The sequence below is a fragment of the Camelus dromedarius genome, chromosome 21 (assembly GCF_036321535.1).
Source record: "Camelus dromedarius isolate mCamDro1 chromosome 21, mCamDro1.pat, whole genome shotgun sequence".
Lineage (NCBI taxonomy): Eukaryota > Metazoa > Chordata > Mammalia > Artiodactyla > Camelidae > Camelus > Camelus dromedarius.
In genome coordinates, this window is record NC_087456.1 from 37,533,633 (window position 1) to 37,560,490 (window position 26,858).

The 26,858-nt window shown below is 57.5% G+C and overlaps 2 protein-coding genes across 5 annotated transcripts in view; one reads left to right on the top strand and one right to left on the bottom strand.

The window, feature by feature from the left end:
* LMOD1 (leiomodin 1) overlaps positions 1-15,690 on the bottom strand; it is a 32,183-nt gene extending 16,493 nt beyond the window's left edge. Inside the window, exons 1-3 of one of the 3 annotated variants that reach the window (XM_064477329.1) lie at positions 14,552-15,690; positions 13,950-14,025; positions 11,952-12,182 (exon numbers count right to left, since the gene is read on the bottom strand). In XM_064477329.1, coding sequence (XP_064333399.1) covers positions 11,952-12,182; positions 13,950-13,997 — 279 coding nt within the window. In that variant the 5' untranslated portion in view covers positions 13,998-14,025; positions 14,552-15,690. Of the gene's footprint in view, positions 1-11,951; positions 12,559-13,949; positions 14,523-14,551 lie in introns of those variants that run through there. The other 2 variants (XM_064477328.1, XM_064477330.1) reach the window with 2 other exon arrangements.
* On the top strand, positions 9,443-26,369 carry TIMM17A (translocase of inner mitochondrial membrane 17A). Of its 2 annotated transcripts, none has more exons than XM_064477331.1 (6): positions 9,443-9,508; positions 18,761-18,860; positions 18,990-19,053; positions 22,453-22,581; positions 23,267-23,377; positions 25,283-26,369. In XM_064477331.1, the coding sequence occupies exons 2-6, from the start codon at positions 18,801-18,803 to the stop codon at positions 25,366-25,368; spliced, it is 450 nt and encodes a 149-aa protein (XP_064333401.1). In that variant the 5' UTR covers positions 9,443-9,508; positions 18,761-18,800; the 3' UTR covers positions 25,369-26,369. The 2 variants fall into 2 exon arrangements, with proteins under 2 accessions (XP_064333401.1, XP_031294158.1); XM_031438298.2 differs by lacking the exon at positions 9,443-9,508 and adding an exon at positions 16,357-16,417.
* Positions 26,370-26,858: the final 489 nt, after the last annotated feature.

Genomic DNA, 26,858 nt, shown 5'->3' on the forward strand with positions numbered 1-26,858 from the left:
GTCTGTTTCCGCTTGTGATGAGCAACAAACGCCCTAAATAACAGCTCCCGTGCGACCACAGACACTCGGGGGCCCCCATCACCTGGAGGTGGCAAGCGGGACGGCCCACGGCCCCTCCCACAGCCCAGCTCCCGCAGGGAGCAGGTGGTGAGCAGGCCTGGGCCCACCCTTGGGGGAAGGGGCACCCGAGCCGGGGTAGGGGTGGGGCCAGGCCAGCCCCCACCTCGAGCACAGCACGGCTGCAGGAGCAGCCAGCCCAGGCACCTGCCCAGCGCCTGTCCCCGAGGTGGGCGTGCAGCAGACATGGCCCCCATTCAAGGGAGGCCCAGAAAGGAGGCTGAGGGACAGGTTCTTTTCCTGTTAACTTGAAGTCAGAAGGACTTAGAGACCTTCCGCGATCACCTGCTGGGCAACCTCGATAAGCCCCAGTTCCTTTATCCCATCCACCCTGCACGGCTGATGCGAGCGCACCTCAGGCTGAGTGTGCGGAGGCCTGTGAGCCCGGATGCGACAGCAGCGTTCGGCCTCTCATCCAGCCTGGAAGGGCTGGGTTGCAGGTGGATGTCCCAAGACAGCTGAGGGCTCCCTGGGGGCTGCTGGGCCCCAACACTCTCCCTCTGCTTTTCTGGGGGGAGGAACCGGTACCAGGGCCACCTCTAGCACAGGACCTTGGAAGCAGGAGGAGGCAACAGTGACCTTCCCTCCTTGACATCCTCCCACACCTGGAATTTCTCAAGGCTGCAGCCTCAATTCTCTTTTCAAGTAGAGAAAAAAATTCTTTTTCCCCCCCTTTTTTTTAAATGGAGGTACTGGGGATGGAACCCAGGACCTCGTGCATGCTCAGCATGAGCTCCACCACTAGGCTGTCCCCTCCCCCAGCGCGACTGCTCACGGTGCTGCAGGAGGACACAGCCTGGGGGAGCGGGGCTGCCCTGCTTGGCCTATGGGCCGGCACCAGGAACTTGAGCCACCGGAGCACAGCCTGTGTGGCCTCACGTCCCCTGCCCTGGGAGCGGACCCTCCGTCTCCAGAGTCCAGGGAGCCTCTCCTCTGCTTCCGAGCTATCCCGCCCCTCTGGCCGCAAGCCTCAGCTGGGAACAGCGCGTCAAAGGTTCTGTTTATCGAGTTTGGCTCCATCTCTCTGGGGATGGGTGCCCAGGCCAGGGGAAGGAGCCTGCGTCTGGGGATTCCTTCGGGGACCTGGAAAGTGTATTTACTCCAAAGTTTGTAAATACAGGCAGAGGCTCCCCCAGCCACACAACGGATGATTATGACCTTGAGACGTTCAGAATTGTCAGTGACGTGGGAAATGGCCACGATCGCATGACAGCAAATAAGCAGCAGCAGCAGACAAATCACATGAATCTGTGTCTGCGCATAAGGCGACCTCGACCGGAGAAGGGAGCGCGTGCGGGCCTCCCCCGCGACTCGGCGGTGCTGACAGCCGTGGCTGGTGACGGGGCTCCTCTCACTTTCGCTCTTTCCCCGTGTTTGACAGCACCTGCGATGAGCCCCATCACACCACAACAGTAAGTCAGTTTCTGGAGCAGCTCACCTCCCGCAGTGCACCGCTGCCTCCTCCCGCCTCAGGCCAGGGTGCAGGGTGGGAGAGCCCTGACCTTAGGAACACGGGGGTCTCCAGCGCTCCAGGCCAGGACTTAGAGAACACGTGTTTCTAAATATGCAGGAACAGGCAGGGGGACTGCCCCGCCACTGGGGCACGTGGGGTGACCCACTCTGGGGACACTTGTCAGCTGGGCCTCTGGAGACAGCCCTAGGGCATCGGCGCAGGCAACAAGTTGCTTTCTCGCCCACGTGTTTAGAACAGGACCAGGTACTGCATCTTTGGAAGAAGAGGAGACAGTTGCTCAGCCAGCGTTCTGATGGGCTTGGTTCTGCAGAGCGCGCCCTGGCAGAGACACGCAGACTGTTCGTCTGCAGGGCCCTCCTCCCAGCTCTGCCCCAGGTGTCAACTGAGCTGGGCACCGTGCCCGCTGCAGGGACAAGGGGATGGCTCAGGCCCTGCCCTCAGGTGTTGGGGGAAGCACAGACAATGCCAAACATCGCGTTCCGTTCCTGCTGGGCAGGACAGGGGAGGCGCACTGCACAGGACTGGCTGTCCCTGAGCTGAATCGGGGGGGGGGGCGAGGATTAGCCTGGCCAGTGGGGTGGGGGGTAGGCACAGGGGCCGCAGGATAAGCACGGTACCTCTCAGGGCCAGCTGTCCGGCCTGGAAGTGGCAGAGGGCAGAGGTCAAGGAGAGGAGTGTTAGCAGCTGGAGGGGCAGGGAGGTGCTGAATTGCCCAGGACCCCCAAGGCTGTGCGAAGGCGTGTGGGTTGGACCAGGGCCGTTACGCTGAGCAACTCAAGGCTCTCGAGCAGGACGGTGTCAGGATCACAACTTCTCTTTGTTAGAAGGCGCTGGTAGCTGTGGGGTGGACGGTCAGACAGGGTGGACGAAAGGGCAGGGCGGTGGGCGGCAAGGTCAGGCATCCTCCGAGCAGAGAAGTGAGCCAGGTGGGAGGAGGGGGACAGGTGGATGCATCAGGTTCTGTCCCCTAGAGAACTGGGGACACGGGCAGAGGTTAGTCACCTTCTAGTCACCAAAGTACAGGGGAAGGCAAGTGTGGAGTGGGGTGGCGATGATTAATTTATTTCACACGAGCTGAAGCCGAGACACTTGAGGAGGCCCCAAGGCCTGTGGACGACCCAGAACTCAGGACAGAGATCTAGGCCAGAGATAGCGGGCTAGCACACAGTGGCATTGAGTCCGCGGGACCGGACGGGCAGAGCCCTGAGAACAGCTGAGTCTGGGCCCCGGCGGCAGAGGGGCTAGGGAGCGGATGAGGACGGCGGCAGGGGAGAGGAGGGAACCAGCGGGCACAGAGCAGCGACATTGAGTGTGAGAACTGGCAGGGGTCGGCCAACACAGAGAGCTCGCAGGACGGGGCTGGAGAGCGCCTGGAGGAGTATGGCCACTCCGAGGTCCATGGTGACGGCCAGCGTGGGTGAGCTGTTCCCGTGGTCTCCGTGAAGGAGCCAGGCGGGGGCAGGGAGAGGAAGAGCCAGTAGGAAGGGAGGGTGAGGAGGGACAGAGAGGACAGACAGACATAGAGAAAACAGATGGTGAAAGGAACGAGGGTCTCCGAGGAGTCCACCTTCTCCACGAGAGGAGAGGGGAGCGGAAGGGCCTCTGGTCTGGGGCTCTAAGTTTTCCGGCAGCAGAAGAGGAACTCAAAGGTATTCTCACCCGAAGGCTTCAAGTTTCTCAGTGAGGTATGATGCCAGGGCACCTGCTGAGGAAGCAGTGGCCTGGTAGAGAGGCTACCTCTGGAACACGGCAGGGTGCAGAGGTCCCCAGGCAGCCCTGGGGCCAGGCCGAGGTTACATACATGTCTACTTCCTCCAGGCGTGAGGAGCGGCTTGGGGTGGGAGCAGGGACACCGACAGTTAGTCCCACTGGGCTGTGGTGATGAGACGGGGGCCTCCTCCTGAGACCTGGGACAATGCTGAGAACAGCCAACGGGAGAGTCCTGAGCAGAGCCGGAAAGGGCCTGGGCCCTGGGAAGTCTGTCCACATGGGGTAAGTCAGCCAAGCATGGGAAGGGGCCACGGCCCCTGGAAAGGACGAGCGTGGGGTCGAGAAGTCCGACCGGGTCTTGGTGCAGCGTCCAAATCCGAACAGGCCGGGTCGGACAGAGGCAGCAAGTGTCCCAAGACTAGACGGCACTGGTTGCTCCGAGAGGGCCTCCAGTAGACATGCCGATGGGCCACCACTTAATTAAACGCATGCAGTTTGCTCATCGCTGTGCTGGGCCTTCTCCAAGCACCTCTGTCTCACAGAGACAGCAGATCAGGGAGGACGACCTCTGTCTACAGGCGAAGAAACTAAAGCTTCATCATGTGTTTCCTACGTCCCAGCAATTCCACTCCAGGTGCACACCCAACAGAAATGAAGCCACAAGTGCACCCAGAGACGTACATCACGGCATTGTTTGCAATAACCCCAAACTGAAACCAACCCCCGTCCGTCAACAGTGGCGTGAGACATAATCATTCGTACGAAGGGATACGGTGCAGCAGTGAAAGTAAAAGCCACCACAGACGGCACAGCTGAGCCCCACAGGCGTGAGGCCGAGCGGGGCACGCACAGTCTGACTGCGTCGTTTCAAGCAGGCAGCACTAGCCCGCGGGCGGCAGGGCAGGGTTCCTGGGGGAGGAAGCAGGGCGGGGGGGGGGCGGCGTGCAGGGACTCCGCGGTCGCCACGTTCTGGTTCTTCTTTGGTTTCTGAGAGTCTGGGAAACTCTACATACGTGTTTTGTGCACTTTTCTTTATGTATTTTATATTTCAATAAAAACACGTGCTAGGAAAAAAATCCACTGTTGTCAAATACAATGAGATACAGACATTGAGGAATAAAAACAAAGTACAGCTTAGAAACGGTCGGCGTGTATCTGAGGCTGCTCAGCGGGTGAGCAGTGAAGCCGGGAAGGGCTCAGGACCTCTGCTTGGCCTGCAGCCCCAAGCTCAACCCACCAGCCGGCCACGTACCAGTAGAGGACCACAGTCTCCCCTCCTGCTGGGCACGGTGGCCTTGTGCACAGGAGATGGATGCCCTGGAGGTGACAATCTACTGGGTTTTGAAGCAACTCTAACAGCTGGCTGTTGCTGCTGACTGTTCACAGGCCAGGCTTCGTATCTGGGAGCATTTCCTGTTTTCCCACGTCTCCCGGGGAGCACGCAGCATTTTTCTCGGGACCTGAGGCATAACCTCTGACCACAGCCTCCCGGTTTCTTCCCTTCAGTCCAGCCTGTGCTTGGCTGCCCCGTGTCTTCCCCGAGCAGCACCGGGCACGTGGCAACACTGTCCTCTCCCCACGGTTCCCGTGTGACTCATCTGCACCCTCCCCCCACCGCAGTGTGTCCTGCACCTTCGAAGTCCCCTCTCTCCTGACGCTCCCCACCAGCACAGAAACTGCTTTCAAAGCTTCTCCCATGATCCAAGTTTGCCTCCAGCCTGCTTCTTTGTGCCCCATGAGAACAAAACTCAGAAAAAATAGACTAGTCTGTTTCCTCCACCCACAGACCTCTCCACGTCCTCCTCCCTACTGCGAACTCACTTCTATCGAGGTCCCGGCGGCCTCTGTCCTTCCAGCTACCACACAGTCTCTGTTCTCGTCCTACTACATCTCTCAGCAAGAACGGACACTCAGGACCCACCTGGGAGCCCCTTTCACCTGCGTCTGAGAAACCGCTCTGTCTCCTCCCTTCGGCTCCGCGATGCCGGAGGGATGTACACGTGGCCCTGAGCTGGCGCTCCTCACCTGCCTCACTCCCTAGTGCTTCCAGGCTCAGGGTTTCAGTGTCACCTCCACACCGACCCTCCTCGCCCCCAAGCTCCCCACAAGCCAGCACCCACCGCGGGGGCCACTCAGCCCCACGAGCTTGTTCCCATCCAAACCCTCCCTCAAAGCCACTCCTCACATCAGTAACGGCAGCAGGCTCACCCAGTAGCTCAGGCAGGACCGTATCCCCACTCTTCCCTTTCCTGCAAGACGCGAGCCACCACTGGCTGTGCCGCCTGCAAAGTATTTCTCCAGCTTGATCCTCCCCCCCAAACCACCTGGAGCTCTTGCCAGAGCAGCTGCAACACCCTCCTCCAGCCCTGCCCTCCTGCCTTCTGTACATCCCAGAGATCAGACCACGTCTCTCCTTCGCTCAACCCTACAATGCTGTCCCCGCAAGCTACCCTGTAAGCTCCTGTATCACCTGAACCCATCCCCCCAATACCTGAACCCCGCCCCGCATCATCTGAACCCCACCCTGCATCACCTGAACCCACACCCCACTACCTGAACCCCACCCCGCATCACCTGAACCCACCCTGCATCACCTGAACCCACCTCGCATCACCTGAACCCCACCCCGCATCACCTGAACCCACACCCCACTACCTGAACCCCGCCCCGCATCACCTGAACCCATCCCCCACTACCTGAACCCCACCCTGCATCATCTGAACCCCACACTGCATCACCTGAACCCACACCCCACTACCTGAACCCCACCCTGGATCACCTGAACCCACCCTGCATCACCTGAACCCACCCCGCATCACCTGAACCCACCCTGTATCACCTGAACCCACCCCCATCACCTGAACCCACCCTGCATCACCTGAACCCACCCCCCACTACCTGAACCCACCCCCATCACCTGAACCCACCCCCACTACCTGAACCCACCCAGCATCACCTGAACCCACCCTGCATCACCTGAACCCAATCCTCATCACTTCTTTATAACAGGACCTTACGTGTCGATACGTCACACACAGGGGGTGCGTGTGTGTGTCCCACCTATTAGTGTGAGCTCCCTGGGGCTAATGGCCTGACGCTGACCTGGCGTTTATTAAGAACCTACAGGGAGCTCACTAATATTGGAGAATTAATGATTTACTGGGATCTGCCTCCATCCTTACAAACACAAGCCATGCTTCATGAGTCCTGCCTGTGAAGAGTGGGAGCCGTGGGGGCAGGAGTGAAGGGAGGGCAAAGTTCACAGCCTCATCTCCATGTCTCCAACCCACCCTGCCTGCCAGGTGCCTCTCAGCATGGTTTCGCCTAAGCCTCACACTGTCCCATGACCCGTGTTATTTCCATTTGTGGACGGCTAGCTCGGGCTCAGAGAGGCAAAGGGTCATGTCCCAGCCCCACAGCCGGCAACCTGCAGGGCATCAACTGAACCCAGGCTCAGCTGCCTCTGCAGACCCCGTCCTAAGCTCTAGACTCAGTTTATCCTGCCTCCAAGGTGCTCCCCTTCCACGGGCAGGTCTTGGGGATGGGGTCCTGAGGAGCCTGGGTCTCTAGGAGGAAGGAAAGGCTGAGGAGGCCAGGGACCCCGCTGAGGCAGGCGGGCGAGGGGAGGCGAGCGGAGGGCGTGGCATCAGGAGGCCCTTCTATTCCTGGCTGTTTGTAAACGGCGTCCTGACACCTCCCCCAGCCCCTTCTGCGCCGAGGCCTGCCCCGCACTCAGCTCCGGCTCTGGAGCCAGGGTGTGAAATAACTGGGCACAGGAACCAGGCCCCGGTTGAGGGGGCAGTTGCACACCCGCCCTGTGGGTCAGCCCCCAGGCCCACCCACGGCATTCTTCTTAATCTCATGAAAGACTGGGAAAAAAAGCTGATTTGGCACATACACAGGCAGGAAGTGGAACTCTGGAGAGGAGGCGAAGGTCTCTGCCACCCTCAGTAACCCTCCAAGGTCACCTGACCTGTAAAGCAGCCCGAAGCCATGTTCATGAGGCCTTTTGTCTGGAAGGTCCTCAGCAAGTAAACGTTCTTCCTTCTGAGGGGACCTGCCGAGTTCTCCAGCCTGAGAGGGGCAGGGCAGGATGGCACCTGGACCCCTCGGGCTCCAAACACTGTGTGCTCCACCCCCACCTCCAGCTCAGCCCGAGACGGAGGGGAACAGACGCTCTGAATCTGGAACCCTGTTCCTTTGTCCGCTTTGCCCTGAGAGGCCCAGTAAACAGGCACAGGCCCCTCTGGAAAGGCTATTCCTGTTTATCCGACTGGGCAGGTGTGGAGTATCAACTTCCCCCCCCCTCCCTGTTTGGTGTCACTGTGGCAGGCGCCCAGCCTGCAGACCTCAGAGCTCGGAGAACAGTGCCCTGGACCCCCACACCGGGCTTTTGAGCCTGTCCTGGGGCAGTCACCCAGGTGGCAGCACACGTCTTGGCCCCGGTGGGCAGCCATATCAGCTGCCACACACTCTCCAGGCTCCCGGGTGCAGGGACAGGCTGAGGGAAGGCAGACAGGGTGGGCGGGCATGGGCTCCACCCCCAACTGGGGTGCCTGCTCAGCCTGGGGACCCTGAGTCCCCAGCCGGCCAGAAGCTGGCACCAACCTCTGCTTGGCCAGTGGGACACCCACCCAACGCCTGCTTCTGAACCCCCATCACTGCTGAACTTTCTTGGCTGTGGTCCTGCCATCCGCCCACCCCCGTCACATGTCCCACTCAGCCTGGCTCTTACCCCCTTGGGGGGGTCAGCTGAGCGGGAGCAGGAACTGATGCTTCACTTGCTCAAAATTGGTTACACTGAATATTCCAACACAGACAAAAGAAATCGTAATAAACCAGTAAGAACAATAATTAAAGCAAACACACGTGAGTCTCACCACCTAGTTTAAGGAAGTTGATTTCAGAAGCTGTAGATACTGACAGGCATCCGCAGAGGAGATAAACAAGACGACACTGGGGAGCACAGGGACATGCACACAAGACCCTGTGTGGCTCACAGCGAACAGACAAATGTGACGACGAGTATACGAATGTTCACGTGTGACTGAAAAACTGTGCTCCACACTGGAATCTGACTCAACATTGTAAAGTGACTATAAGTCAATAAAAAAAGAAAAAAGAGACAGTCAAGTTCTCTCCCAAACTGGACGGAGGCAGCTTACAGACCCAGGGTGAGGCTCTGAGCCTTCTGCCTGTCCACGGCGCCTGATGCTGCCTCCCCAGGGCACCAGGCCCCCAGCACCTCTCCTGCCCTCTCCCCTGGGCCTCCAGGGCTATTCTGGTTGTGCATCCCGCCATCGGGGTTAATCTCCTTAAGCAAGGAGTCGTACTGCGCAGGGCACTCCGGGCAAAGGGCAGTCTGAGGGCTACGCTCCCGCCTCCTCCTGGCATCCCAGCCTCGCAGGAAAACTGCAGACACGGGCTGGGAACTGGGACTGGATGGGGAGGGGCTGCCATGGGGGCAGCGAGCAGAAGGGACCTCAGGGGGCTGGGGCCCAGAAGCTGGCTTGTGGGGAGGTCCTGGTGGGCTTCTGTGTTTACCCCGAGGGAGGACCGAGAGAGCTTTGTCCACGCAGCTCAGCTGCCCTGCTCCTGGCTGCACACAGGTGCTAATCCCAGCCCCGCCACGCCAGGGGGAAGGCCGGGAAGGCAGGCGGGAGGTCTCCTTCCCACTCGGGAAGGAAAGAGAACACACGGGTTGACCTGTTGGGATCTGGTTCCTGACACCCGAGCCAGGACTAGGGTTTCACTGAACTGCTGGCTACACACCTGCTCGGGGCCGTCTTCCACCTGGGCGGGAGGGCTGGGGTGTCACACACCAGGCCCTTTAAAGGGAGGAAAGGAAGCCAGGGGTCTGCTGTGTCAAGCCTCCTCCGCCCCACCCTGACCCCTGCTTAGCATCTGTCCTACAGAACCACACCAGCTGCACAAAAAAGCAGGCTCCGGAGGGTGCGGGTAGAGCTCAGTGGTAGAGTGCGTGCTTAGTATGCACAAGGTCCCGGGCTTAACCTTCGGTGCCTCCATTAAAATAACTAAATAAGTAAATAAATAAACCCAATTAATCCCCTCCCCAAACGGCAACAACAAAAAGCAGGGTCAACAACAACATGACACGAGGACCAGGTTGGCCAGGATGTGGCTGGCGTGCTCAGCTCAGCGAGGCGCCTGACCCTGCTGGGCTGGGGGTCTGGAAGGCTCCCTGGGGTAAGTGGTGTCTGGAAGCCAAGGACAAACGGGGGCTGACCTGGAAGCAGCTCGGGGTGGGGTGGAGGGAGAGTCACGAGGGAGGAGGGGGAGAGGCAGAGCAAGGCCCTTCCACAGTTAGACCCGCCTGGCAGCACAGCCAGAGCCAAGTTCTGGGGTCCCGGCCCCAGGAAGAGCAGGACCGGGCCTGCCTCCCCCTCTCAGTGTCTGCCTATCACAGAGGACAGTGTTTACTACTGGAGATTCCCACAGAGAAGCAGAGAGATTCGTCCAAGAGCGCCGTGGGCTCCCCGCCCTGCTCCAACACGCCAGCAATGCCTGCGAGCCCCTCCCTCGCCCAATTACTTTAAAGCCAATGCCCTAATTTTGCCAGGTTCTTCCTGTAAGTGTTTCGGTATTTAGGTCTAAAAGATGAGGCTCCTTTAAAGAGCATGTGCACAATACCGTGATCAAGTACCCTTCGTGCGGAGGGACCTCCAGGTCCCCAGGTGACCGGGCAGGAGGGGCTGGGGGCTCTCTGTCCCCCGACTGACCTTGCGGCCCCTCCACCCAGTAAACTGAGATGGGAGGTCGTGTGTTTGTTACCTGCCCAGGTGGGTGCAGAGTGCTTTCGCCCCAGCCCCACGAGATGGGCGCTCCCACCCTGGTCCCTGGATGAGGAGACCAGGCCGGTCAGCTAACCGTGGGCCACTCAGTAACCAGCCCGTGAGAGCCGCTGGGTCTCAGACCAGGTGACTCTGCTATGGCTACTGGCGGAGCCACGTTCTCCACTTGCTGCCACCCCCAGACCGCACAGGGGACTCTGCCTTGGCAAGCAGGTGTGGGTGGACCGCAGCCCTTCCCCAGGGGACCCCCACCTCTGGGTGCCTCCCCAGCAGGGCGTCCCCCTGGGTCCCCGGCTCGGATCCGCCGTGGAGACCAGTGTGCACAGGCTAAGGAAGACAGTTTGTTTGTAGGAATCCAGGTGCACCGCAGTCTCGGTCTACATAGCCTGCGTGGGACTAGGAGGGTTTCATGTTTGTCTTCAGCCTCCAGAGCATCTTCCTGAGCCCAGAGGCTGCTGGACACAAGGCCATCGTGGGCTCAGAGCCAGGGACTCGCAGCAAGCCCCGCACTGGCTCGTCTCCCCTCACCACGCCTGACCCGGGCCCCCTCTCCCAGCTTTCCCTGGAGTGCAGCGCCCCCAGCGCTCTGCGAGTCCCTGGTGACCAGCACAGGGCTCCGATGCTGCTGCACATGACAGACACCCCCACTCTCTAGTCTTTGGCAAAGCCCCTCCACCTCACCCTGCCCCTCCTCCCCACACCCCATCTCCGGGGGGCCACGCATGCCCCCAGCGTGCTCTGGCTGGTGACCCGCACTACTCCCGGCTCAGACGGACCCCTCACAGGAGTGCTGCTAATGCTGCCCTTCTCATCGCCCCTGAGAGCTGCCACATCACGGGAGTCAAACGAAGGACGGCCGAGACGGAGCCTTCCTTGCCTGAGCTCACAAGCGACGCGCGGTGCACAGAGAGGCAGCCAGTAAGCGCTGGGCAGGAGGGCCAGCGCACGGCCAGCACAGTCTCCCCCCCAGACACCCCTGCCCTGGACCAAGGGGTTCTACAAAGTCCAGCTCTGGTGAGGCCAGTCCACCTTGTCCCAAGAAGCCCACATGTGAACACACGGGGGGAAAAAACTCCGCATCAACCCAGGACAACACAAAGCCGACTGCTTAAGCCCACCCTCGACGTGGACAGATGCTCCCAGAACAGTCCCTCCGGCCCTCCCCGGGCCCCTCCTGGCGGAAAAACACCCAGCGGCTGGGAAATACGGCGAAGGGGCCTTGCACGCCTGTAACAGTCCTACCACCAAGGGGAGGGCTGCTCCCTCAAGAGGCTCCTCCAGAAAGCGCAGACCCCACCTCTTCTGGGAATGAGACGGAAGCTGCGGGTTAAGGCACAGTTCCCACCTCACAGACCCTGGCCCTGGCTCAGTGCCCTGGGAAGTGCATGTGACCAGCCACCTCACACGGTCCACATGCCAGGAGATGCCCAGAGGTCAGAGGGCTCGGTGGGGGGGCACTTGTTCTCCCCAAGGAGAAGGCTGGCAAGAGACTGCGAGCCCTGTTCTACGGTTCTGCCCCCCTCACAGTAGGATGGTGGATGGGAAGGGAAAAAGCCAGGTGTTGAGGGGCGGGGATGAGTCAACTTGACCACGACGACTCTGAGGGCGCCCTCCGGCTCCCACACTATGGGTAACCCTGCAGATGCTGTGGCTGCTGGTCCTCCAACACAGCCAACCTCTGCTTCATGAAACAGAAGTCAGGGGTAGGGAACTCCCACTGCCGTTCAGGGGATGACAATCATTCCGGAAACATTAACTCCTCTGCCAACAACAACCTTTCTTCTAAGGAAAGAGAATCCTTGTCTGGGCATCGGTCCCCTGCCCCCTCCCTCACTCACATCTGTGGACGTCTCCCTCTGGATGAGCTTCTTGGTCTCCTTCTCACAGAAGTTGAGCATGGCTTCCCGGTTGTACACGCCCGTGGACAGCTTCTCCGTCTGGTTTCTCTGCCGCAGCCCCACGGGAACGCTCCCGTCTGGGTCCACCACGTCCAGCTCCTTCTCCAGCTCCTCCATCTCCTCGGGGGACAGGGTGGACAGCAGGCTGTCGATGTCAGGGTCCTCGCTCACCTGCCGGCGATACTTGGCCACCTTAGACATCTTGGCAAAATGGGCTGCCACTCTTGCAGGGGCTCTGGGGGTTCTGGTGGGCGGAGAGGGGGGCCGAGCCGATCTGGATGGGTGGAGTGGGCTTGGGAGCAGACCCCCCAACTGGTGGAGGACTGAGGCTCCCCTGCCCTGCCTGCCGCAGGTGCCGATGTGTGGACTGGGAGCAGCCGCCTCCCCGAGCCTAGGGCTAGTGGACCTGGGCTGGTCCAACCAGCGGCCAATAAGGCCCCACAGCAGCCCAGCCCCAACGAGAGAAGCCAATCCCTGGGCAGGGGCGGGCCTGCCTTGCCGTCAGAGCTGTTTGAAACTTGAGGACATTCCAGAGAATCTTGGAGCGCTGTGTGACCAAATTTAGTACAGAGCATTTAGCCTTTTAAAGACAAGGGGGCCACGCAATGGGAAAAAGATACAAAAATGCAGAGGCTGGCAGGAGCAGATGAGACCAGTGGGGGAGGGCAGGAAGGCAGACAGGACGTGGGGCTCAAGTGCCCACGTGACGGCCCCACCCGGGGGGACGTGGCCGTGGTCAGCGCTGGTCCGCTGACTCCTTTCTACTGTATTTGGTAATGTGCTGGGGACTCCCAGGCGTTTACAGCCCCAGAACCGAGACTCGACTCCAGCAGCTCTGAGCCACCCCGCCCACCCAGTCTCTACTGCCTAGGAACCTGAGGACCCCAGCATCAGAGGCCCCAGGCTGCCTTGGCCTCTGTGAGAAAGAGAGAGAGAGAGAGAGAGAGAGAGAGAGAGAGAGAGAGAGAGAGAGAGAGAGAGAGAGAGAGAGAGAGAGAGGAGGGGGGGAGGGGGAGAGAAAGATCCCGAGTCCCCAGACTGAGAGCTGGTGGGCTGTTCCCAGAAGGAGGTGCTATGTGCGGACGCAGGAAAACTGACAGGGTGTCGACCTCCCTGAGCTCCTGGGAAGAGAGCTCAAGCCTCTTTCCTCTCCTTGGCTCCTTCCTCTGCTGGGGCATCTGGAGACAGACCTCCTGCGGGTCCCCACTGCGTGTAAGCCCGGAGCATGATCTGGTGCCTCTTCAGGGAAATGTAACTCCAGGCTGTTGGAGGGATCCTATTGCAGCGGGTCTGGCATGTTCTGTAAGAGGACTTTCACTGCTCGCCCATCACACCGCCCTGCACAAGGCGCAAGGACATTCGATCTCCTGCCACAAAGTCCCTCCAAAAGCCCTCGCGCAACCCATTACGCAGTGGCTTCCATCCTTCCTGGCGCCAGTCCATCCTGAGACGGACACAGTCACCCCATCAGCCCTCGCTGGGAGGAAAACCTGGCCTGGCGTCTAGCGCCCAGTAGTCCCCTCTCATTTAAGGCAGGTGGGACTGGAGTGCAGAGGGGAGGCAGAGAGGCCTAAAGGAAGGGTGAGAGAAGGGCTGGGGCCCCCCGGGGGGGGTTGTTTTTCAGAGGCTGTGGATGAGTCAGTGAGCATACACTTATGAGTGCTGACCACGTGTCAGGCGCTGCTCCAAGAGTGAGGGATGTAACTAAACAGAAAATCAGTGTGGTCCCTGCCTTCCCGAAGCTTACAGTCTTATCAGTGAAGACAGTTAATAAACACATAACTTCAAACAATCCATTAGAAACCAGAGAGTTTACAAAACGCCTCAAAAGGGAAGTCCAGGGGCTCCAGAGAAACACAACAGGCGCGCGGGTGTAACGGCTAAAGCTCGGCCTCTCCGCGCCAGCGGGCTTGGTTGGGCCCCGGGACGGCCGCTTACCCGACACGGGTTCCGGCTGCTTCCTTCTCCGGGACTCGCCATCACCATCTGTGAAACAAGGACAGCACTGCCGCGCCTCGAGGGGCGGCAGTGTTAAGACTGAACATGCACACGCACTCCCGACGGAGGTGGCCGCACCACCACCGGCAGCGGCACTACAACAGCTCACACTTAGTCTTGTACCGGGTTGTTTTCTCCAAGCCCGCCTCCTCTCGTCTTTTTGCTTGTCGTTCCGCAGAAACCACCTTCAACCCGCGCGCGCGCTCCGGCGCCCGCACGCACGGGAGCACGCAAGGGAGCACGCACGCACGCACGCACAGGCATATGCCCACAGGCATATGCGCACAGACACGCACAGACGCACGCACACCCACTCACGTGTTTGCGCGCGCACCATTCACTCCCTCAGGCGTTTATTCAGACACTGCTGTGCATATTTGGCGCCCTGCCAGGTACTATAGGGAGAGAGCTACAAACGACTTACAAAGTGGTTATTCTCTTTTAAATGCGTAATCTAACGAGGTAAAAAAATTATGCTACAAGGCAAAGTGAAACAAGGGAGCAAGAAGCGACTGCCAAGAGCCCAACGAAGACACACTAACCTCTCGGGAGAAGGAGTGGGTGGCCTGGCGGGCAGGCTGAGCCTTGAGCTGGCCTGAGGCGGGCTCCAGAAGAGGTGTGGGGCGAAGGGGCCCCACCCGCACGCACAGCACCTCCGCCCGCACTCCTGTCTCTGCTCGCACTCTGGCCGAGAAGAGGCGTCACCATCTGGGATGCCCGGCGCCAGAGCCAACTCAGCCAACTTCTCATCGGTCGCCTGTCAGCTGAAAGCAGCTCTTCCAGCCTCCCAGGACTTTCTCCCCGAGAAGGGGTCATTCAGTCCCCGGGCCACCTGGTTTCGGCAGCTGTCTCTTCCTTCGGGTTCTAGGAACACACTCGGAAAACAAAGTCACAGCTTCCACACTTAAAGGGCAGGACTCACAGCCTCCTAACCAAAGGTTTCTAACCACAAACCCTGTATCTTCTCTGCCATAAGGCAAAGCGGTCCCACAGTTCCGAACAGCTGGCTCTTCTGACGCGTCAGTCTGACGCCTTTTGCTCCCTGCAGCCCCGGGCTCTGTGTGAGTCCTCGCAGACTGAAAGCCAAAGGCATCATGGCCAGCAGGCGGGAGGATTCCGGAACCCGTAGTCAGGAGTACAGCCTCCTCCAGCCCCTGCAACGGCGGACCACCGCCCCACACACTCTGTGGGGGGCAATGGTTATCCAAGCTTGGAATCCACTTCCCCCGGAGACAAGTTAATCCTGAGTATCAGGGGATTATGGGATGGCCTGGTCCTCAGAGAAAAACCAGCACTCTTGTGCGAGATGGATGGGGAGAGGAAGGAAGTAAGGAAAAGAGACCCAAGCTCTGGCCAAACTGTGTGCTGTGTGTAAGCACAGGGAAGCAGCACCAGTTTAACTTATGCTCAGGGTGGCTCTCATCTGGGCTGAATGACCCCAGGAAAGTCACATTTTCAGGAATATAGGGTGGCAGTATAGTGTGGCAGATAAGGCCATGGCCTCTGGAGTCGAATGACATGGGCTCAAATCTGAGATGTGTGACCTCAAGCAAGGCATTTAACCTCTCTGAACCTTAGGAGATGGAAACTGAGGTTCTTAAAAGTACCCACCTAGAGAAAAAAATGCTGCACAGGGTTATGGCGTTACTACATACATTAAATACGATGATGTGTGCGAAGAAATACATACGTTTGCATTTTAAAGTCAGTGTCAGGAGCGCAGGGTGGAGGAGAGCTCCTGCAGCAGCTCTCACACGACGAGGTTTTGCTGACGGTAAACCGAAGGGGCCGGGGGTCTCCTGTTCTCTGAGCTGGACAGCCTCGGGTCCGGGGGTGGAGTGAGGCCTGGAAGAGGCTCCGTCGTCGCTGTCCCCCACGTCGAGGGCCCCCAGGGGTCACGGCACCCCAGAAGTTCACAAGCACGGACGGCACACCCACTGCACTGCGGGCCGAGACTAAGGACTCAGGCACGGGCCGTCCTGAAGGAGCTCCGCCCAGGACGAAGTAGGCAGCGTTAATTCACACTCGACAGCCAAGTACTCAACAAAGAAACGAGTTCGAGAGCTTCGGGGAACCCCAGCCAAGTGACTCCACGTTTGTGTGGACTCGGCATCTCCAGTCAGGTGAACCTCGCCGCACCTGGGCTTCCCACTCGGCCCCGCCGCGCGCACGCGGAGGACCCAGGACCCGGCGGAGCCCCGCCCACCGCCTGGAGCACCCGCCCCGCCGCCCCGGCTCCCGGCTCCCGGCTCCCATTGGCTACGGGAGGAGGCGGCGAGCCAATCCCCTCAGTGTAACGCCCTCCTCCCGGGATCACTTCCGCCGCCGGGCCAGGCCCCGCCCCGCCCGCCCGCCCGGCATCGCTGGCGCCGCGGAGTCAAGATGGAGGAGTACGCGCGCGAGCCCTGGTGAGCCTGCCCGACCCTCTGCCCGCCGCCCGGCCTCCGTCCCCGCCCGGCCTCCCAGGCGCAGGGCGCCCTCAGTCGCAGGCTCTGGGGCAGAGAGCACGCAGGCCTGAGCGGCCGGCTCCTCCGACGGGGCCGCGCGGTGACCTTGCGGCGGATGGAGGGCGCCCGGGCTCGGCTGTGCCCTGCAGCCCGACGGGTCGGGAGCAGCCCCTCCGCCCGCCGCCCACCCTGACTCACCCCGCGTGGGGGAGGGAAGCTGGCCCGAGAGGACGGCGTGCGGTGCTGGGGCGCTCCGGTGGGCAGGCGTTACGGGAGTGCGGAGGGAGTAGCGCGCCCGCTGACCGCGGACGCGAGCCCGTCGTTCCGCGTTTACCGGGGGATGGGGGGCTCTGCGCCCGCACGGGGCCCCAGGAATGAGGGCACCACGGGGTCAGGCGCGTACTCCCTCTGGGGGCACGAGGCAAAACCAGCTCTCGTCACCGGGGTCGTCACCGGTGTTCCCCGTCAGCGCGCGCCACGGTGCCCTCAAGCTGTGCGGAAGGGCCAGGGCTTTGCGTTATTGCCTTGCCAGCACTAACCACGTTGCCTGCTTTGTGCTGCCCCCGCCCCTCGAAATGAGACGCAGCGTATGTTTCAGGGCTCCCAGCTCCTTAAAATTACCTTCTCCAGAGGTTGTGACCCCTTCCTGGGTGGTGCGCAGGTATGCAGGACCCTGTGCACTGTTGCCGACTGCTCTCGTGTATGTCATGACACAGTTCAGCAGCAGGGGAAGTTATTTGGGTTAAAGATGTTACGAGAAACGTAAATTTTCATCTCCTAACGTATTAAGTGCCCCTTCGCTTTCTCTTAGTCCTGAATCAGTACCATCGGTTGTCTGTTGTGTGCTCAGAACTACTTGGATCTTGTGGGCCACCCGTTTCTGAAGTCATCCAAGCGTCTTTCCCCTCCCTCTGCACCCCCACCCCAACCCCACATGCAGTCTGAATTCTTCCGCACTCCCGCCTTTCACTTCCTGTTAGGACCTTACCTGGCCTCCTTAATGTCTTGTACAGTAGCTTCCTCAGTGCTTTCCTTTCCTCCAGCCTTTAATGCGTCATAGGTACGTAATTGTCCTAAACACCTTTCAGTTATGTTTTCTCTTCAAAAGCCTTAGTCTGTAGGATGTAGTGAAAAGAATCTGGGGGCTTTGGAGTACTAGATGTGTATTTAAATTGGCTCTACTAGTCATTACCCGTGTGCCCTTGGGCAGGTTACTGAGCCTCTGTTCATCTGTAAAACGGAGAGGAGACAGGAATACTCTTTTCCAAAGGTAAAGGATGAGGGATTCTGTAAGAAAAAGCTCTCAAAGCACTGCTTCTCAAACTTCTACAGTGAAATCAAGTCACCTGTGGACCGTGTTAAATAGTGAACGGATTTAGTAGGTTCTGGGTGGGACCTCCCAGGAGTGCAGTTTAACAAGCTCCCAGGTGTTGCTGATTCTGCTTTTAGGACGGCAGAAGCAGGCTGACAGTAGGAGCCTCTGCGTGAGGCTGTGGTTCTTCACAAGCTCCCGACTTGTCTTACGCTTGGAAGGGACAAGGTGTTTTGGCTTCATTCAGCGTTTTGCATTCTGTTTGGCAAAGTCAGAAACTACTCGTTCAGGGTCTCCAGTGGCAACAATGCGCTGAGCTCACAAGTTACTTGAGCAGCTGGGTTGCCCACAGGCTTGACCCTTGAGACCAGAAGAAATGTTTATTCACAGTGAGCTGAAGATGAATTTAGCTATTCACAGACTTTTATAAGCCACACTGCTAGGACAGCAGTTCTGTTCTAATGAGCTTACCCAGATTTCACTGAGCCGCATAAGTTAGGGTGCTGCGTTGGAAGCTGAGTTTACGAGTTTCACCTCTGATTAATGGGTATTAGAGAATACGATGTGCTAAATGTATCATACAAACTGCAGCTGCAAATGCTCTGCACCTGTTGAATCTTCGGTCTTTGGTCTCGGCTTCCAATTTTGCTGCAGCGGGAGAGTTTACCTTCCTCCCCAGGAGGCTGGATCCCCATCGCTGATGATAGTGTAATTTTCCACATGCTTATTTATTTGCTTTGGGGCAGTGTGGGACTCAGAATAGATACACCAGCAGCTGAGCGAGTGAATAAAGTGCTGTAAACAGGCAGGACCTAAAGCCAGTTCCATTCCCTCTCGCTTAGGTGGCTTCGGCCGAATAGACAGAATGTGTTCAGATGTTCCTGGCTGTGGTGGGCCCTGCCGTGGAATCTGTTGTGTCCCTGCTGGGTTAGCAGAGAGGGTCTTATGGTTCATAAATGAGAAATACAGCCTTCTTGTTCTTCCCCCACTAGTCCCTGGCGAATCGTGGACGACTGCGGTGGAGCCTTTACAATGGGAACCATAGGTGGTGGTATCTTTCAGGCATTCAAAGGCTTTCGCAATTCTCCGGTGGTAAGTGGCTGAAGGGTCCCATGTTGTCATCTCTCGAAACCTAGGTTTGCTCATCACTCAGGCCCCATCACTGGGTTGGAGATGTACTATATTTCTAATATATTTTAGTTTTCTTTGGTTTCCTTATAGGGAGTAAACCACAGACTACGAGGGAGTTTGACAGCTGTTAAAACAAGGGCCCCGCAGCTGGGAGGTAAGTAGAGTTTTTCCATTTGTACTCCAGACAATTTCTTTCCCGTTTTTTGGAAGATGAAGTTCTGTTTTTTTCCTTTTTAAGATTATACCACTTAGACATTTTACTTTGGCCTAAATAAAAGCTTGTCACAGCTTAACATCTCTGAAGGGCCTTGATTTATGATTTCCTTGGAAGGTTAACCTGAATTGTTGCATCCTACTGAAAATAAGTCTGTCCTTCAAACGCTCGGTGGTGTTTTGTTTTTCCCTCTTAATCCAGAAGGCAGACAGTGTGCCTACAGCTCGGGTTTGTGAGAGTCAGAGGTGGTAGCTTCGGGGCTGCGTCACGCCGAGGAGAATGAGCTGAAGGGCTGAGGTTCGTGAGAGAGGGGCTGTAAGGCTGGCTTTGGACACGGTGCCGAGGTCGGTGCCACAGCGGAGAAGGCTGTGTTCCTCCCGCTGTTTGAACTTGGTTATTCAGAAGCTGGGAGAAGAGATGGTGAGAAAGCCTGGAGGTTGTCTTCGCCTGTAAAGGTACCGTCGGGCTGAAGAGACCATGTGTACCGCGTGGTAACGACGTGGTGCTTTCAGTTCTTCTGAGTGAGTCTGTGCGTCGGAAGAAGTGGTTGTTGTTTTTAGCAGAGAGTAGCTAGTATTGAATGTTCATTGAGTGCAGGCTGTGCGCCCAGCACTTTGCTGAGGCTTTCACAGGATATTGGACTTCATCCTCAGCAACATGAGAGGTAGTTATTTCGCCATCTTCCAGCGAGGAAGCTGAGGGTTGAAGTGATGGTCTTCGCTCTGTAGTGATTGCATAGCCTGGAAAGTCAGTGTGACCAGTTTTCCTGTGTCTTAACGTTTGCTGTGTTGTTTGGGGATGCTACGTGCTGTCAGAGTCCATGCCAAATCCCAAGCCTCCACGTAGGCGGCGGTCCTGTGGGTTTTGCAGGCTTTTGAGAGGACACATCTGTCACAAGCATTTTCAGTGACTAAGAAAACAATCAGGTGACTAACAGGCATGAAGAGCCTACGGAGCCCAGAGGACTGAATGTAGTGAGGCCCTGGGACCGAGGAGATCGGAGTGAGTGTGAGTGAGTGTGGACTTCGGGAGCAGCGGGTCAGTGTTGGGCCGTCGGTTGAGACAGGGGCACAGCACTCAAGTCAGATGCTCCGTGTGGGGAACAGGCTGTGGGGTGTTCGGGAACTCTGCCGTCTTCACAGCTTGTCTGTAACTCCAAAACTAGTCTAAAATTAAAGGTTTGTTTAAAACAACAATTGGGGTGGAATGGAGGGAGAGTATGTCACAGTGCCGGTGAGCTGGGACCGTTCATTTCAAATCCTGGGAATCGGCCTTTTTAAGGAAACCACTGAGTGATCTTTATGAAGTCTTGACTTTTAAAAACACTGGATGGCATTTTCAGTTTAGTTCAATGAGCATTTGCTGAGCTTCCGGTTAAGATCCCAGGAAATGCAAAGTCATAATTGTGTCCTGAGAAGTCTTACATTCTCATAGCAGAAATACGAGGTGCTTTGATGTGTCTGCCTTACTCTTCAGGCACTTCCTTGCACTTGGGACGAGGTGCTCCAGGCTCATCCTGTGTGCTCCCCCCACCCCCGCCCCGGCCCAGCTGTAGAGGCAGCCGTTTCCCCAAGGAGCCCTGGTTCCTTTCGGTTGAGGGTGGTATTTAGAAGCCAGTCTGGACACAGAGTGTATTGTGACTGTTGGGTGTTGCAGTTCCCAGGCCTTCTTTGTAGCAGAGCTTAGGAATGTGTGCGTGTATGTATGTGAACACACACTAACCCCGTCCATATACGTGCACAGGTTTTATCCATACATGTGTACATACTGGAAATCACAAGTTCACACTGATAAACCTCTAAAGTCGATCCAGCCCACAGGTCCATTCTTCTCTTTTCATATGAACATATTCCTTCTTGCCCCACTTTGGCTGTGGCACCTGGTGGCAGGCCACCCATCCACGTGGACACAGGGACGCTCCATGCCCTGAGTGTCCTTCCTGTGGGCTCACCTTCCACCTTCGTCCGTCACCATAGCTCACCCCGTGCCATGCTTGCGACTGTGGAGGTTTCCGACTCTTGCGAAGGAGTGGGAGGGCCTTGCTTGAGGAAGCAGGAAATTCTAGCGTCCCTTCCCTGGGCGCCACTGCTCCCCCAGGGCGCAGAACCGCTGGATCAGAAGAAAGGGCTGCTTTACTTTCGTGTCGTGTGTGATGTCTAGCACTGGACAGAAACAAGGAGGCTCATGCGTATTTGAACTGGTTGTATCAGCCAGATTTCACCCCCAGCGTGACGGCTGGAGAGGAGCGCTGGTGACAGTCTTGCTCAGACCTGGGCGTGGCCCTCACGCACACGCCCGGCAGCCATGAGGTTTCAGAGGGGAAGGAACAGCGTGCCTGGGGCTCCCCTGCCATCTTCCTCCTCTCCCTCGTCCTGGCACGCACGAGAACTCTTCCTGTAGTGCACGTCGTGTGTGTTCAGTGGAGAAGATTTAGAAAATAAAGCAAAGCATAGCAAAATTAAGTCACCTGTTACCTGTCACCAGAGGTGCCGGTGATGAAATCTTGGTGTTGTCTTTCTCGATTTTGCGTGTACTTAAGTGTATGTATGTGTGGGTGGATGTTATTTTATGAAATTGTGACTGTTTAGGAAGCATTTACAGGCAAAGTAGCCTGATTTGGGGTGGTTGCAGGTTTCATACTTGAGGAATGAAGGCTAGAAAGGAGAGCGGAAAGGTGCCCTCCATTCCCATGTTTTCCCACAACTCTGGTCGCTTGTACCCCTCACTTGCGTCAGCGTGTATTGGCTTCCACCTGTAACACGTTCCACAACAGCTGGCTTTCCTGCTCCTGCTGGTGGTTTTCATGGAGCAGATGCTCTGCGGCTCTTAACTGAAGAGAAGGAAAACGGGGCAGGTAGAGCTCTGAGGAAGGAGAGGGAGAAGGAAGGAGGGGCTTCTGAACAGACGCGTGGTTCTGGGGGGCGAGCGTGTGCCCCTGACTCTCAGGCCTGGCTTGGGGACTGCGGATTCCCAGCGGGGCAGCGCAAGCCCAGCTGCGTTGAAGACACATGCATTCTGGCTTTTGTTCAGTGCTTGTTCAGGCCTGTCTGCATGTGTTTGTTTAAGAGTGTGAGGTTTTAAGACTACAGTGTATTGTTATTTAAACTTATGTTTTTGTTTGTTTTAATTTTTTTGTTAAATTATTTTTAGGAGGGAGGTAATTAGGTTTATTTATTTGTCTATTTTTTAATAGAGGTGCTAGGAATCAAACCCAGGACCTCACGCATGCTAAGCATGTGCTCTACCACTTTAGCTATACCCTCCCCCCCAAACTTATGTTTGATTGTAACATTTTAAATCTAAGATACAAAAATGAAACTTTGTTTTTAAATAAAACAGGTAGTTTTGCAGTTTGGGGCGGTCTCTTCTCCATGATTGATTGCAGCATGGTTCAAGTCAGAGGGAAGGAAGACCCCTGGAACCCCATCACCAGTGGTGCCCTGACCGGGGCCATCCTGGCAGCCAGAAGTAAGCAGTCATGCCGACACACACGGTCATCTTGGTTTAGTGACACCCGTGACGCGTAACACTGAGTGTTGCATTGTCTGGGAAAGTGTGAGTGCGTGTGATCTGGGGTAGCTGTAAAGGGTCTCTGGATGTGGCGTGTTTGCGAACAGAGAGCTTGGGCTCCAACCGTAACCCCCGTGGCCAGGGAGCAGTGCGGCTTCCCGCCCTGCGCTGACGGTCGTGGCCGGTTCACCACACCTTTGTGCCTGGGCTTCCTCTCCAGCCTCTGGAATTAATGGGGTCCTGGCCACATAGCCTTGTTCTGAGTAAAGAGCCTAGAGCCATCTTTTGGAGCAACCCGGAATTCGTCTGGGCTTAGCGGGCCAGCCAGGGGTCAGCATGCTTCCTCTGCACAGGGCCCAGGAGTCGGAGTGTTGGGCCCTGTGGGCTGAGGGGCTGCGTCCTGGCCGCTCAGCTCTGCACCGGCCCCGACAGCAGCGGCGGCAGTGCAGACGTGTATGGCGGGGCTGCCCCCGTAGCACGTGGCCCACGTGGACAGTGAGCTGGCTGGGACCAGGTCTTGGCCAGCGAGTGGGAGGTTTGGGAGGGCAGTGGCAGGGAGCTGTCCAGACAGCTCTTTCCTTTGTTACACCTGACATCAAACTGGATTCCTGCCAAAGTAACCTCTCTGTCACCACTGTGCCAGATGGACCAGTGGCCATGGCCGGGTCAGCCGTGATGGGCGGCGTTCTCCTCGCTCTGATCGAAGGAGCCGGCATCCTGTTGACGAGATTTGCCTCTGCGCAGTTCCCCAGTGGTGAGTCTCCTCTGCCCGGCGCCGCGGCTCGAGCGTCCTGGCGTGGCTTCCTGGCATGTAAAGAGAAGGTCTGCCTCGTGTATCAGTGCGCAGGGACTGAGAACGGGCGTGCGCCCGTCGGACGGGGTGGGCGCGCGTGCAGTTAGCCGTGTTTAATCACAGCAGCCCAAGTGCTGCGGCCCGAGGATTGCCTTTGACCTCTCCTTAGTGTTCTCGGTTTTATCGTCTGAGACATGCTGATCACTTTGGAGGTGCTTGAAGAGAGGGCCTTGAGGTGTGACAGTGGCAGCAGGCAGGCGACAGCTTATGCCCGCACGTGTGTGGGCCCCATCCCAGGCGCAGGGCAGCGGGTGTGGCACCAGCTTCCCAGCAGCAGAGGAGGTGGTCTGGTCGCGTTGCTCGCCTTGGAGAAAGTGGGCAGCGAGGGAGAAGGCGGCTGGTGGTGAGGGGTCACCGCAGGGTTGGAAGGTAGAGCTTTCTGAGAAGTTGGTGATGTACTTTGTTGGAGGATTTTCTGTTGCCCTCTCCCCGCAGGCCGTCACACACGGTCCTGGAGCATCTGCTCAGAGGTTAGCGTGTGAAGTTTGTCACTGAGAAAACACCGGTTGTCTGCTTGGGACTGTTCCTTGCCTTTGGAGGAAGCAGGAGACACAGGGTCACAGTCGGACAGTAGGGCCTGGCGTTTGTGGGGGGACACGCGGAATAGTGAGACACACTGAGAGTTATTTTTGGAGCTCGGAGAAGATTCAGCCTAGAGTTAGGAGTAGGTCATGGCTCCCAGTTTGACTTGATCCTCCCGAGGCCCCGAGTGAGAGGTTCAGTGTGTTCTGGGCACGGTGTTCCCAAGCCCCACTCGCCAGGTGCCCGTGCGGTGACCTGCAGGCCCCTGGGCCTGTTCCCCGGGTTCCTGTTTCTCAGTCATTACTTTGTTGTTAGCCCTGTCGTGATGGCCACTCTCCGTTTGGCTTTTTGGTTTGTTTAACCCTTTAGTGGGAAAGACTTCACATAAGACATCAGGAAAGCTCCATGTTTTCAGAACTAAAACAAGATCTTGGTCACATTGTCTTAACGGGATTTAGCCTCGTGTAGTTGCTTTAAGCTTTTTTCCTCAGAGGGAAAGAAGTGTTTTATCTTAGACAGGAGATGTGTTTCCAAAAACCTGGGGGGGTGGGGGGGGTCTTTGAAAAATTAATCAGGTTTTTCAAATTAGCTTACACGTGAAAGTTCTTAAACAGTGAGGAAAACCACTCACAACTGTGTCTAAATGACGACAGTGGTTATCCGTAGCTTTGTCTTTTTCACCCGCTGTCTTCTCAGGCTGGCGGTGATGAACGGGTGCTGTTTTCATAGTAAAAACTGACGTGACTGGAGCACTGGAAAGCCCTCTTTGTCCCTTCCAGATACTTGCAGTCTGCCTCCGTTTCCCTGAGGAAGGCATGATTGCTCCCATTCAGGTCTTTTCAAAGGAGCCACAGTTTCTCCTTGTTCAGAGATGAAACACGGCGGCCCCTGCTCTGCAGGCCGGGGCGGGCTGTCCCTGCGTCAGAGCCCGGTCCACACTGACTTGGTCATGTAGGTGCATCTCGGGGTCCTCTTGAGACGCAGCGCCTGCGCTGCAGCTTTAAAATCGCTGCTGAGGACACGGCAGGCGGGCGCTTCCGTCCAGCCCTGACCTGCAGCTTGTTTGGCAGTTGCTCTGCAGCCTGAGCGTTGCTTCCTGCCTCGATGAGCCCACCTGCCACCCCTGGGAGGGCTGAGGGCGCGGCTCTCTCCAGGCGCAGGGATTCGGGCCCAGCTCTGACGTGGCACCTGCTTCGGTCGAGCTGACTGATTCGCTCCCTCCGGGGTCTGGTTCTTGTAAACGACATGACAGCCAGGTGGTGTCTCCGTTCTCCTTCACCACAGGTCCTGTCTTTGCTGAAGACGCTGCCCAGGGGCCTGTAGCCCAGCTGCCGCCCTCGCCCTTCGGAGACCACCGGCAGTATCAGTAGGACCTCGCTCCCGGGGCTCCTTCGTGGAGCGTGCGGCGGTTTCAGAATGGACCTGGGGAGACCGAGCTGCAGTCTGTTTTAAGCCCCAGGTGGGAGAGCTGTGGCCACGGAGGCTCTGAAGAGACACCCAGCACCTTTTCTACTTAGAGGAGCACGGGCGGGGGTGGGAGCTGGAAGGAGAGCACACATACTTACACTTGGATTGCGCTTGTGATCAGAGTGACAGCCTAGCGTCGTTCGTGGAAGCATGGCGCGTGCCGAGAAGACGAGGGACCACACAGCAAACTGTCATTCCGCGGGGCTTCTCTGCCTGGTCTTGCTCTCTTAGTCAAACAATAAACAGCGCCTGGAGATGGCTGGTTCTTTCAGGCTCAGCTGCGGAGCGCTCCCTCCAGCCCCGCAGACTGCCCGGGACGTGGGCCCCGCCGACGGCGGGTGGGCAGTGGTGGGGCGGCCTCTGCGGCTGCCACTACCAGGCGCTGCCAGGTACGCGTCCTCTTGGCTTTGGGTTTCAGGACAGCGCTCTTTACCTCCGGGATGGCTGTGTCTTGACTCTGAACCCTCAGAAACCTGGCTGGAAAGAGCTTCCTTCCAGCGCACCCCGTTCTGTCTGGGAAGGATCAAGGGGGCACAGCAGCACTGGGGGTGGTGTTCACTGCATCCTGGGAAGGAACACAGGCTGTTTTTGATGAGCTGCAAGTCCCCTGAAGCTGCTCTTCATCCAGGGGGTATTTGGGGTCTGGTTGAGCCTGGAAGACGAATTGGCACTTCCGAATGGGCCGTTTTGCTGATTGTATTGGGAGTGACCTGCAGCCTTCCAGAAGGCAGGCTGTTGTTACCCGCCCACCTGTGTGTGAGACGGAGAACCAAGGCCGCGTGGGTGGTGAGCGCACACTGACATTCCACTCAACGCCAGACACGCAGTAAGCGTTTAATTGCTAATGCTGGGTTACTTTGTGTGGGGTAAAATATACATAAAATAATACTTAAAATTTTAACCATTTGTAAGTGTACAGCTGAGTGGAATTTAAACGCAGTCACAGTGTCGTAACCATCACCGTCATGTGAACCAAGACTGATCATCGCCGGCATAAACTTAGTTCCCGCTGGACAGTAACTTCCAGTAATGGTAGTTCTGTTTAACTTCTTGAGGAACCACCAAACTTTCCCACAGCGGCTGCCCCATTTTACATTCCCACCAGCAGTGCACAGGGTTCCCAGTTTCTCCACATCCTCGCCAACACCTGTTATTTTCATAAAAAAAAAGATAGCCATCTAGCGCAGGCAAGGCTGTGCATGGTGGTTGGGGCGGCGTTGCCCCCTTGACAAGTGGCGCCGTGCCTGTTGGCCGTTTGTGTGTTTGCAGCATTTGCCTTCCAGCCCAGAGCTCTTAACTTCCAGTCGTAAACACAAGATGTTCATCAGAAGAACAGTTCAAGGCTGAGGGTATGTTGAACTGCAGAGAAAATGCTTTATATTTCTTAAGGCCT